Raw genomic sequence first — 13,490 nt, forward strand, 5'->3', positions numbered from 1 at the left:
GGGTTTCACCATGTTGACCAGGATGGTCTCGATCTCTTGACCTCGTGATCCACCCGCCTCGGCCTCCCACAGTGCAGGGATTACAGGCTTGAGCCACCGCGCCCGGCCTGGTCCAATTCTTAAGCTCCAGAAAACTACTCTGCATTTCCAAAACTTGTATTATTGATTAAAAAAAGAATGGCAAAAGCTGGAGAAACAATGAAGATTCTCCTTTCAGTTCACTCCTAATATATAAGAAACACTGACAGGAAATACATTAGAAGTGTTTTAGTTGATCCTAATAATTGTATAGCAAAATATTCCTTCTTTAGGATTTTAATTCTTAATTTTCTTACAAAATGCATATCAAATTAACCAACATGTCAACTTTGTTATTTGAGCTAGTTTAGTACAGTATCAACACTGACTTTAAGAAGTCAATCTTCTATTTCTCCTGCAATGCCCCCATGCAATCTCTGAATTCATTTTCTAATTATGCTTTTAGAAACTGAAAATTTAATTACTCAACAGATTTCTATAAATTAGTTGTAAAAATAATCATTCTCTTTTGATTAAATCAGGAAGTCCAAGGGCATGTTGACATCCCTGAAGCCCATGATGACACGATGATTAAAGTGTGGCTAATAGAAGGCTGACGTGGGCTGCTCCTTACTCCACACGGTGAGCATGGCCGATGCGTTCAGGGAGCCCTCTGTGTTGGCTGCATAGCAGGTGTAGTTGCCGGCATCCTGGATGAAGACGGGTGTGATCTGCAGACCCCCAGATTCAAGAAGCATGAACCTAGGAATCCGGACAGAGCCACTGGCCAGAATGTGGTTTTCTAAAGAATGGTAGAGAAAAGAGGCGTGTTACAGTCGTAACACCTGAAAGAAATGAAGATAGTGTTTAGAGCCATAACCAAGTAATATGCTTTGGCTCTGTGTCCCCACCCAAGTGTTACCTCGAATTGTAATCCCCACGTACTGGGGGAGAAACTAGGTGGGAGGGGATTGGATCCTGAGGGTGGTTTCCCCCATGATGTTCTCCTGATAGTGAGGCAGTTCTCATGAGATCTGATGGTTTAAAAGTGTTTGGCACTTCCCTGTTTGACTTTCTCTCTCCTGCAGCCACATGAGATGTGTGTGCCTCCTGTTCACCTTCCACCATCCTGAGGCTTCCCCAGCTACTTGGAACTGTGAGTCAATTAAATCTCTTTTCTTCGTAAATTGCCCAGTCTCAGGTATGTCTTTATAGCAGTGTGAGAGCAGACTAATACAAAAAGGAAATAACTTACGGAAATAATCAGGATAAAGTGAAAATTGTATGAAAAGAAAGAACTGAAGCAGTATTCGCTAGCACTGTTCAGAATAACAAAAACCAAGAACATCCTAATTGATTGATATTGAGAGATTTGGTTACACAAATTATGATCCGTGAACGTAATTGCTATATTTGGGTGATCGGTTTTTAGTTTTCTTTATATTTACATGTATTGGAAACATTTTTATATAAAGCCATTATGTTCAAAATTAGGAAGGAAAACATGAAAAAATAAGAGCCCAGCCCTCTTATTGATCTATAGTGTCCCAGATCTTTACGAGCCATGTCTGAGTGCAAGGACTGTACCTTGGAGACTCGAGAAGCTGCCATGTGGTTTTCCAGCAGGAAGGGAAAGACAAGGCTTTTGGCATGTCAGCCCGACATAGCCCACCAAGTGTGAGGAGCTCATCTGTGTGAATCAACAAGACTCAGCACAGATTTGTTCAGGATGGACCCTGTGTGCTGCTCCTTCAATGGCCCCTGTGGAAGGGGCTATGGGAACTGCAAAGGCAGCCTTCCCGGGAACTGAGCCACAGTAGGATGAAGCGTCCTGGGTTGACTGGGGAGGGCATGGAACCATGCAGTGCTGGAGGCACCTTTCTTCAATAAAACAAAGGCTGTGATCCTTAATTCTGAATGTTATAAAGAAGAGCTCCACTTAACAATGGGAAAAGTGAGTGCTAGCAGAGTGACTTCACATCCAATGCTTAACATTTTAAGGCCTTAGGAGGCCTAAGGCACTCTGTGAAGGGCTTGGGTAGAGGAGAGTGACATTTGCAAATTCTTCTCTCTTCTTTTTTTGAGACGGAGTTTCGTTCTTGTTGCCCAGGCTGGAGTGCAATGGTATGATCATGGCTCACCGCAACCTCTGCCTCCCGGGTTCAAATGATTCTCCTGACTCAGCCTCCCGAATAGCTGGGATTACAGGCATCTGGATGCCTGGATAATTTTGCATTTTTAGTAGAGATAGGGTTTCTCCATGTTGGTCAGGCTGGTCTCAAACTCCCGACCTCAGGTGATCCACCCACCTCGGCCTCCCAAAGTGCTGGGATTATAGGTGTGAGCCACCACACCCAGGCTTTTTCTCTTTAATATCGGCTTCCCTTTCTAGAAGGCAGTCATCTCATCTCTCCTATTTATCTTTGTGCCCCTGGTATCTTTCACCTGGTAGGCATTCTGAAAATCAGGGGTCCCCAGCTCCTGGGCCACAGACCTGTTAGGAACAGGGCCACTCAGCAGGAGGTGAGCAGTGAGCCACCAAGCATTCCCACCTGAGCTCCCCCTCCTGTTGGCTCAGCAGAGGAATTAGATTCTCACAGAACTGCAAACCCTACTGTGAACTGTGCATGCCAAGAATCTAGGCTGCATACTCCTTATAAGAATCTAATGATCTGAGATGGAACAGTTTCATCCTGAAATCAGCAGCCGTCCCTAGTCCATGGAGAAATTGTCTTCCAAGAAACTGGTCCCTGGTGCCAAAAAGGTTGGGGACAGCTGCCATAAAGGGTTATTTAATCTTCATTGAATGAATGCACAAATGAATAAACCAAAGAGGGAATAAGAAGTAAGCACTGCCCAACAGGTTATGTTCCACATGAGCCATGCTGTGGTGGGTGGCAGACACTACCCACCTCTTTTCCAGGTGATGGCGGGTTTGGGAGCCCCGGACACCTCACACCTTAGAATGGCTGTCATCCCGTCGGTCACCGTGGTGTCTGCTGGCCGCTGGGTGAACACTGGAGCAATATCTGAGAAGAGGAGTTAATGAAATGATCAGGGCTTTGTGCCCCTGGCAGAGTATCCTGCACAGGCTTTATAGAACCAATCGCAGAGATAACTGTAGCAATACAAAAGGAAAGCCACTCAGGAAAGCCATTATCTGTCTCCTAGGAGTTACCTATCTTCGTTTACAACCTGGAGTGTAACAGATACACAAGTAGGAATGTGCAGGGGCCCAGGAAGAACAGTTTTAGATGAACATTAAAGAGAGGAGAGGTGTTTATTTAGATCAGCCAGAAGACTGCTTTGTTCTTTAAATGAAAGGTAGCTCACACCTCTAATCCCAGCACTTTGGGAGACAGAGGCAAGAGAATTGCTCAGGAATTTGAGACTAGCCTGGGAAACACAGTGAGATCCTTATCTCTATCAAAAATTAAAAATTAGTCAGGCATGGTGGTGCATGCCTGTAGTCCCAGATACTTGGGAGGTGGAGGCAGGAGGATTCCTTGAGCCCAGGAGGTCGAGGCTGCAGTGAGCTATGATTGTGCCACTGTACCACAGCCTAGATGACAGAGTGAGACCTTATCTCGAAAACAAAAAAAATAGAAGCTAATTGTTGAATATAAAATGTCATCCACAAGATGATACTTCCTAGGATCTGTTCTGAGAGTTAAAATAACCAGGTTTCAAAGAGCTCCATAAAGATGAATTTCTGGAAGGTGTCATGAGCCCCCAGCACCAGCTTTCTTCTCGTTCACGGGGGATGGTCAGGGCCTTCAGCAGCCCCGAGTCAGACCCAGGAACGACAAGAGTTCCTGCTGGCTTCAGCAGGGCTCACCTGACTCTGTTATCCAATAACAATTAACCAGAACCCCTCGTATAACAGTGATCTGCGTCTCTCAAGTCTTCTGTGGGGGTCCCTGGGCTGACACCCCTCAAGCAAAGAAGTGAGCAGACCTCACAGAACCCAGGGCACAGCTACTGCCTCTTCCTGCAACTGCTGAAATCCCCATGGACCATAGCAAGTCCCAGCAGCTTCACTGCCAAGGCCCTTCCTGAAGCTGACCCTGTCTCTCCACCTCGCATGCAACCACCTGGGTCTGGGGTCTTGCCAGATGCTGCAGCCCCCTAACTGGTCTCAACACTTCCGTGCCTGTGTCAAGGTTCCTGAAGCAGCCAGCTTTGAGCTGCCCCTTGAAAGCTACAAAGGCCTTCATGCCCCTTCCCTGCTCACAGCTCTCAAGGCTCCTCCTATTCTCGGCCTCTGCCCCTGCCTATTCCTCTGCCCTCTGGCCCGTCATGGCCACCCTGTGTGTCACTGAGCCCCATCCTATCTGCCTCCCTTCACCTGCTCACATGCTGAGCTTATTCCTCCAAGGCACTTGCTACCCGCTATAGCCCATGCAACGTGCATGTCCCCAAGAGTTCATACTCCTGCTCCTTCTAAATTTCTCCTAGAGAAGCCCCCCTGCAACCACACCTTCCAGGGAAGGCCCCTGGCTCACTCTGCTGCCACATCCACTCCCCTTTTCTGCAGTACCCCTGGCTAGTCATCTCCTCCTTCACTGCCTTTCTCCCCTCCACAGACCCTCTGTCCTGGAAGCATGGGAACCTCGCCTGTCTTCCTCACAGCTGTGTACCCAAAGCCTTATCCAGAGGGCCCAACACAGATGCTCAATAGCTGCTTGCTAAATGAGCAAATCAATATTGATTTTTTAAAAACACTTTTCCTTTCATTAAGGATATTTTAATTAAAAAATTAATTTTGCAAAAAACCTCTTACTACAAAGCAGATAACATTATTAGAATCATTTATTTGTTGGCTCACAGATTGCCATGGTAACAGCTTAAGTGGCCCTTGAGAATCCTAATAATCTGGGGTTGGTTAGCTCCATTTTAACAGATGAGAAAACTGAGGCTGAGAGAAACCCAGCCATGTTCTCTGGGTTCTCCATTATTCTCATTCCTAAGTCTCTCACTGGAATGGAGATGGGCAAACTACAACCTGGGGGCCAAATTCAGCCTGCACCCTGTGTTTGTAAATAAAGTTTTACTGGAACACAGCCACTCACATGTGTTAAGAATTGTGGCTGCTTTTAGGTTACTACAGCAAAGCTGAGTAGCCCACATTCTTCAAAGGCCAAAAATATCTACCATTAGGTCCTTCACAGAAGAAGTTTCTGCCCCAGAACATTCTGGCCCACAATTGCAAGACAGGCTTCAAATAATTCTAATCGATCAAGACTCATCTTCTGACTTGAACATCCAATATTATTTCTACTGCTTGAAGCAATATTGGTTTCCTAAGCTCCAAAATGAAACACAAATTTGACCCATGGGCAAGATTCAAGGAAGGGTCCCCTAGTTTACCAAAACACCTGTATGGCTCTCTACACACACTCTCTCTTTCTTCTCAGGCTCTGGGTGGGAAGAGCCCTCGGCTATGCACACAGTGGCATTGATTTGCTTTCTCCAACAGCTCTCACCCCTGAGGATATCAGCATTTTGCTCCCAAAAGGGCAAACATGAAAGGTATAATTCTATAATCACTAGATTCTACTTCATTTTAGAAGAACAATATTATACAACCATGGGAGATTAAAAAGAAAACCCACAGATACAACGAAAAGTTTTACCTTGATTTTATTTTTCAAAGACAGGTACCAAGGTATTTCTGTTAATGGGATAATAAAAGAAACTCACAAAAGAACTATAATTGTTCAATAAAGTTAAAATAGAGAATGAATGTAAAAAATAGAAAAAAGATCAAAAGAAAAAGATTAGGACTGAGCTATTCACTCAGTAGTCCTTCCATTTCTGTCCAGAAAATATGGGGAATTTTTTTCTACTTCTCCTCAAGAAAGAGGAGGGCTTAGTGCAGGAAGAAGCAAGGCTGACCTGAGAACAGGAGGGCACTAGGGCTGGGGAGTGACTGGGCATCTGTGCTGCTCCTGGGCCTCAGCAGTTTCTACACAGGACCTACCAAGGCTTCAGGTGTGCTTGAGAGGTGGCTCTCCTGGTCTGGCCATATCATCCCTTCCGTTTACCTCAGGAGGATGAATAGACACTATCATTTTCTGTGTGTGTCATACAGGGCAATCTTTGGATAGCTCTACCTTGAAGGCCTGGTCTAGTAGGTCTGGCTGTACTGATAGGTGTACCCACCGGATATATCCAGGTAGCTGTGGGCCTGGGTGTACCCACCAGATATATTCAGGTAGCTGTCGGCCTGGGTGTACCCACTGGATATATCCAGGTAGCTGTCAGCCTGGGTGTATCTACCGGATATATTCAGGTAGCTGTGGGCCTGGGTGTACCCACCAGATATATTCAGGTAGCTGCCGGCGTCGGTGTACCCACTGGATATATCCAGGTAGCTGTCAGCCTGGGCGTATCCACCAGATATATCCAGGTAGCTGTGGGCCTGGATCTACCCACCGGATATATCCAGGTAGCTATGGGCCTCAGTGTACTCACTAGATTGGTCCAGGTCAGATAGCTGCAGGCCTGGTTGTACTCACTGGTTACGTCCAGGTAGGTGTGGGTCTGGATCTCCCCTCCTTCATTACTGGCAAAGCACTGGAAGATTCCGGAGTCCTCTGGATGCAGCTTCTGGATGCGCAGGCCTCCACTGGCGAGGACTTTGTATCGAGGATTCTGGAGCTTGCTGAGGGAGACGGCATCCTTGTACCACTGGAGGGTGGGAAGGGGGACCCCTGTGTAGGAATGGGAATAAATAGCATTTAAAAAATAATTCTTGACGTGAGGACTGAGGCACATCTGTTTCAACGGCTAGAATGGCAATATTTTAATAGGCATTTTCTTGTCTATTCATGCTTTCAACCACCCTGTAAGGAGCTATTTTTCTCATCGCAGATGAAGCAATCCACACAGAGAAGCATTGAGAGGAACAGTGGGTGCGAACTCTGGCTGCCCCAGCCACAGCTACTTCCAGCTCCGCTCTGAACCCACACAGGCTCATGCTCTTGTTTGGAAAGAAGGAGACTCCAGCTGAGACTGATCATAAGGTTCAGATGAGATGAAGCCCTCTCTGCTCTGCAGTGCCCTACTGAGCCACTGTGGGAGGGCTTGGGCACAGGGTCATAGGGGCAGACGGCAGGATGCAGGCCACATCCCAAGTCCATACCTTGTGGACAGTGTCACCTTGGGCAGAGAATGTTACCTACCCCTTTCTTTGTCTCCATTTCCCCACGTGCAGGTAAGCGAATGATAATCATGACTTCAACTTCAGAAGGTTTGAAGATTGGATGTGTTTGTGTGTGTGTACATGCATGTGTATGTGTGTGTATGTATGTGAGTTTGTGCACATATGTGTATGTGTGTATATATGTGCATGTGTGCATGTGTTTACATGTGTGCATGAGTGTTTGTGCATGTGCTGTGTTTATGTGTATGTATATATGCATGTGTATACATGTGCATGTGTGTATGCATATATGTGTATGTACATCTGTGTGTATATGTACATCTGTATTTATGTGTGTACGTGTTTATATGTGTGTGCATATGTGTGTGTGTCTGAGTTTGTACATATATGTGCATGTGTGTACATTTATACAAGTATATGTAAAACTCTTATACCTGGCACCTGGTGAGTGCTCAGTGGGCAGTATCACTATTCATCCTGACAGCTAACAATGAAAATGAATGCCATCTTTTAAACACCTGCTATCAAAAGGGTTGGATACCATGGGCCTTCATGGAGTTCTTCTGTCTCAGACGAGTGATTTATTAGGTTAAGTAATCTTGCTAAGGGTCGAGGAGGCACAAGAGATATTACACTGTGGGTACAAGAAAAGATGCTTTGCTCCATGAGGCATATCTAGACTTAGCTCTAGATGATTCTGTACCTCAGTTTCCCTAAATAGAAAATGGATTTAAATAAAAAACACATCTTGACATGCTTTAGTGCAAAGCACACTAAAACCCCTTGATTTAAGATGCTGTGTAGGTAGGTGAGAGATGTCAACTTTAATAAATAAAGTTAATGTCATGGAATATCTCAAGATAACGTCTTCTCAGATTCTCTTCTTTGCCTTAATTATGTTTCCTGTCACTTTTCATTAAGTCAGGAAATTTTTAAAAATCCATTTCAAGGTAAAAGCAAAACCAATTCATGTAAAATCTCATAATAGCAGTTACATAATGTCGCTTTCATAAGGAATAACCACTTCGCATGCTGCTATAGTTTCATTGTCAAAATTAAAAGAAAGCAGTAAATTAAATGACGGTAGTACAGTGTTGGAAGATCTGTTCTCTCTATATTTATAAGTCTACACTTAACAAGCAGTTTACACTGCAGAAGTTACGCAAAAAAAAGAGCATTCTCTTGTCAAAGGGAGTTTAAGATTGCCATTTATTGAAAAATAATTGTTAGTACAGAGGGAACTAGGAGCATTTCTATTTTGGGGCAATTTAATGTCATAACAGAAATCTTCTCCTCCGTAGGATTGTATACTCTTATTTCTGAAATATAAGCTCTCTAAATATTTTATAGCTTCACATTCACAGAGTTGTTGGCCTTAAGAAGCTGGCACTTACACAAGAAAGAACAATACAACCACCGTAAGAAAAATAATTCCATGTAAAATTCATCTTACTCTTCTCTCACCATTTTCTCCCCCACCCCTATGCTGAATCAGTAGAGCAAGAACAGAGAAGAACAGAAACAGTACAGATCCGTGGATAGCGGCCACGGTGAGCTGGTCAGGAGCTGAGAACCAGAACTCCTACTCAACCAAGCCCCAGGCCGGAAGCAGTGGGTACAAAGCACAGAGGGTCAGGAGGGGGTCTCTGGGCCAAGGCTTCACCACCAGCACTGAAAGGGTGACACACCACTCATTTTCAGGAATAAAAAATGGTGGGCTGGGCACGGTGGCTCACATCAGTAATCCCAGCACTTTGGGAGGCCAAGGCGGGTAGATCACAATGTCAAGAGTTTGAGACCAGCCTAGCCAACATTGTAAAATCTGGTCTCTACTAAAAATACAAAAAGTAGCCAGGTGTGGTGGTGCTACTTGGGAGGCTGAGGCAGGAGGATCACTTGAACCCAGGCGGTGGAGGTTGCAGTGAGCCGAGATTGCACCACTGCATTCTAGTCTGGGCAACAGAGCAAGACTCCATTCTGGGTCAGGGCAGGGGGCCCGCAGGGATGAAAGGCATCCACATAGTTGCAGGTATGGACAAATGGGATTTGTTCTAAGTCCAGGGCTTCAGGTCCTGGGGGAATCTAGTGTCCCGGCAAGAGCTTGGTGGCTGTTTTGGTGGCTGACAGATTTGTTTGGGTCTTGTCTCCATTATCATGTGGCCCTAGGTAAGTTATTCACCGAGGATTTAATGAGCAACTCCCACAGGTCACACACTGGGCAATAACTTCACAAAAGAAGCATCCCATTTCGGTGGTGGCTCAGTGCCTTGGGCACATTACTTAACCATGCTTTCTAGGGCTTGGTTTTTCTATGGTACAAAGAGATAACGGTCTCTCTCTTATGGAGCTATTGTGAAGATTTACAAAACTGGTAGTCATCCTTACCCTCCAAGCTCTTAGGGAGTAGGAGAAAATACCATTCTTAGGACGGATGGGTACAAACAAAAGAGAAAAGATCCTTTTCATTTCTTGATAGCTGCCAGAATACAAACATGGGTTTTGTTAACGCAGTTGCCTTGAAAAGCCTGTCTCTGCTAGAAGATTTTGTGTAATCACCTGTGCTGCCTGACGTGAGATGGTGACAGTGGGTAGCTCATAAATGAGGCATGGGGACGAAGGCTGGAATTACCTGAACTGCAAAGGAAAAGTTGGCCCAGAGCTGAAAAGGCAAAAAAACAGTAACATTTCCTATTCAAATACTATTTAGCCACAAAAAAAGAATAAAATTGTGCCTTCTGCAGCAAGCAACATGGAAGGAACTGGAGGCCGTGAAGTTACGTGACAGAACTCAGACACAGAAAGACAAATACTGCATGTTTTCACTAATAAGTGGGTGCCAAGTCACACGTGCACATGGACAGACAATAGAGGTTCAAAAGGGTGTGGGTGGGTGATGAGAAATTACTTAACGGTGATGAGAAATTAGCCATTCCAGTGATAGACACACTCAAAGCTCTGACTTCACCACTGTGCAATACAGCAATGTAACAAAATTACCTTGTATCCCATACATCTACACAAATAAATGTATACCAGTCTCCCTTTCTACAGAGAGGATCTGGTTACCAGTCCCAATCAGCCCATGGATGAGAAAGAATTGAAGAAGAATCCATGGGACGTGACAGAGTGCCCTCTCTATCCAGGGTGGATGGGGTTTCCTTTTGTGCTCCACTTGGTAAATATTATTATCTCTGTTTTGCAAGAGAGGAAGCAAAAGCCTGGCAAAGTCAAATGCTTTACTCATGGTCACAGCCCCAATACCATTCTACCCTCTGAAGTCTGCTCTTCACTGTCACACTCAGTGTCTCCCTAGAATGATGGCAGTTCTGCTATGGAAAAACGCTGTTTTCCTTCCTCCCATTCACGGCTCTTTGTTCAGCAGCCACTCCGCACTCACCCATGGCTCGGCATCCGATGTCCACAGTTTCTTCTACTTCCCCTGAAATCCGACTCTCAGGCTCAGCAGTAAAATATGGTGGCTCTTCAAACAAGAAAAAAAAAAAAAAGCCCCTAAGCCAAAGAAGGATATGTGGAGACTATATAACCTAAAATAGTTTGGGCTCCTCTTAAAAACTATTCTTTAAAACTTCATCATTAGTTAACATCGTGCTTACAAACTCAGAACTCAGCACAGGCCAAAGGCAATTTATAGTCTGGGGTTTCAGAAAGCAAATTACTACTCAGGGTGATGGCTACTTTTCAGTTTATGGGCTTGAATCATAGAATATCTTAATTCACACTTTAGAAGGACTACCTCAAGAGGTTCATAAAGGTTTATATTTACAGCAGTGTATTTTATGGGCTAGTTTGCTTCAGTATCTAAACACGAACTCAGGAAGCTTGTCAAGTGCCCGAGGAAGGTATGCAGCCTGCATCAAGGAACAGTGCCGTCAATTAACTTACTTCTAAAATTCTTAGCAGTTCTTCTCCAAAATATAGATTTAATATTTCAATGGAATGCAAAATAATAACTAAGAGAAAAAAATAGGGGAGTGCTCATCTATCTTTAGTAGTGAAGGCAACTCTTGGGCACTCACATCTCTAGATACTCCAACTCGCCTGTTCCGCAAAAAAATAGTGGTTGAATTAAACAATGAATTTCCTTGGAGAGTCAACTGCAATATTTTTCCAGTTTATTCAGCAGAAAGTCAACAGAGGCATGGCCAAGTTTGTCAAGTATTAAGGTGGTAGCGATTTCATTATCACAATAACAAAAGGCTGTTGTGTTCACTTTCTGTGTGATAATTAATTTCTGGGAGCTGCCTTACGGAGTTGGTTTATTCTCATTATGATTGTGTTGAATGTGGATAATATAGCTTGGCATGCCCTCCTAGATTGACTGTACCTTTAAAACAAGGTGAGACCTAAAGGAGGGAGAAGAGAAATGAAAACTTAGCATTTCAAAGAAATGATTAAGGGGAACTGCTGAAGGTTTCTGAATGGAGGCAAAGTGAGGTTTCACTTCTGCGATTACCTAGACCACTCAGGCAGAAAGAATCTGCCTGAATTAACCACCCTGGCTGAGATGACTGCAAATTCATTAGAAGGAAGCAAATTCCTCTACCTAGGTTTTCATGTGTATAGACCAAGCCTGAAGAAATACTGCAAACATTTAACGTCTACCTTTTTCAAGCTAGTCTTCATTGCACAACGCATACATCTTCCATTTGGTCACCTTTTCTCAATCAATAATAATGAAGGCAGCATTATTTATATTCTAACTATGCAGTAGCAGCCTGCTGTCAGAGCCCTTGTGTGCGGGTCCTGACCTGTATTCATCAGGAAAGCTAAGTCAATATCGACCATCACGATCCGATCAAAAGGATGTGAGGGAAAAAGGAAAAAATATAAGTTCAACATCAACATCTGCTTATGATTAATTACAGTTTTCCTCTTCTTAGTTGAACATTTTCTTTTTAGAAAACTGTAGAGTCCTGTGTGGTTGTGAGAAGTAACACTGAAAGAGCTCATAGACCCTTTACCCAGCTTTCCCCAATGGTAACATCTTGCAAATGTTACCATTTGCAAGTATAACATCATGACCAGGATACTGCTACGGATACAATCAGCCTTGTTTATCCAGCTCTTGCCAGTGTTTCCTGCACTCAAGTATGTGTGTGGAAGAGTCACATGCACGTTCCATGCAACATTATCATGTGTGTAGGTCCACATGTCCATCAGCACAAGGATGCTGCCTTCCAGGACCACAGACACCCCAAGCCCCCAGCCCTCGCAACCACTAATCCATTCTCTGTTTCTGTAGTGTTGTCATTTCAAGAATGTTACAGAAAGGAGGTCATCCAGTGTAACCTTTGGAACTGTTTTTTTCAATCTTCACGGTTCCCTTGAGATTAACCCAAGATGACCTGTGCTTTGGTGGTGCCAAATCCATATACACAAATGGTCAGGGCCTATGGGCCCATGGTACCTTCCCCGAGGTACTGATTACCCATGTCCCCTGGTACAGTGCCCTAAGGCTTCCCTCGAGCACCAGGAAGAGACCTCGCTGGGGTCAGGGAGAAGGGCATTCCACACAGTGACCAGAAGCTGGCTTGGCTAAGCAAATGCATTGCTCTGGGGACCTCTAGGCCCAGACCGGGCTAGTCTCTACCCCAGCCAGTGACCACCTACGCTTGGCACACAGCATGCCGCCTAGTGGGAAAACTTACCCCACTCCACACTCTCCATTGTACTGTGGCCTGGGTGAGGTCTTGGGGGCAGCCTGCCACTGCTTGCAGGGGTCAAAGTCCTGGGCAGTTTTAGTAGCTCAGTGCTAGGCACGGGTGGAAAACATCTGGCTATTTACTGTGGATGTTCTTACCTTGTTCTGGAAAGACTTCCAAGGAGCTGTGCACAGGGAGCAGGTGTGGAGCTGCCCATGCCCTGCACAGCCTCAGAGCTCCCCTCGGTACCTCCCCACTGTGTGAGGTTACCACTTCTCTCCCTGCCAACCCTTCCTATTATTTGGGGTTTCTCCCCATTTCCAGCTACATTTTTACACATAGTCTGCTCTAAGGAAAAAACGTGGAGAAATCCCTAAGCCTATTGACTGTGAAAGGGCCACGAGTTAAACAGTGGGGAAAATCCGTTTTGAATTAGTCATTCTGTGCATAGACCCTCAACCACTTACTCTTCAAAGGGCAAGAGGGCGAGGGCATGTCTTAGCTAATCAGCAGCAACTCTAGAAAGGGTACTCTGCCAACAGGGGCCCACCCTGGACTTCAGAAAATTGACCCTGACTGCAGCCAAAAACACTGCGGATTGAAACAAACACTTCGCCCTCTTTTGAAACAATATGAAGACA

At 44.9% G+C, this 13,490-nt stretch overlaps 1 protein-coding gene across 1 annotated transcript in view; it reads right to left on the reverse strand.

Annotated features, from left to right (window-relative positions):
• SDK1 (sidekick cell adhesion molecule 1) overlaps nucleotides 1-13,490 on the reverse strand; it is a 982,297-nt gene that overhangs the window by 283,735 nt on the left and 685,072 nt on the right. Inside the window, exons 8-11 of the mRNA XM_017533779.2 lie at nucleotides 10,584-10,667; nucleotides 6,540-6,734; nucleotides 2,931-3,047; nucleotides 653-820 (exon numbers count right to left, since the gene is read on the reverse strand). Of these exons, the coding sequence (XP_017389268.1) occupies nucleotides 653-820; nucleotides 2,931-3,047; nucleotides 6,540-6,734; nucleotides 10,584-10,667 (564 nt within the window). The remainder of the gene's footprint in view (nucleotides 1-652; nucleotides 821-2,930; nucleotides 3,048-6,539; nucleotides 6,735-10,583; nucleotides 10,668-13,490) is intronic.

Source organism: Cebus imitator, unplaced genomic scaffold (genome assembly GCF_001604975.1).
Source record: "Cebus imitator isolate Cc_AM_T3 unplaced genomic scaffold, Cebus_imitator-1.0 Scaffold82, whole genome shotgun sequence".
Taxonomy (NCBI): domain Eukaryota; kingdom Metazoa; phylum Chordata; class Mammalia; order Primates; family Cebidae; genus Cebus; species Cebus imitator.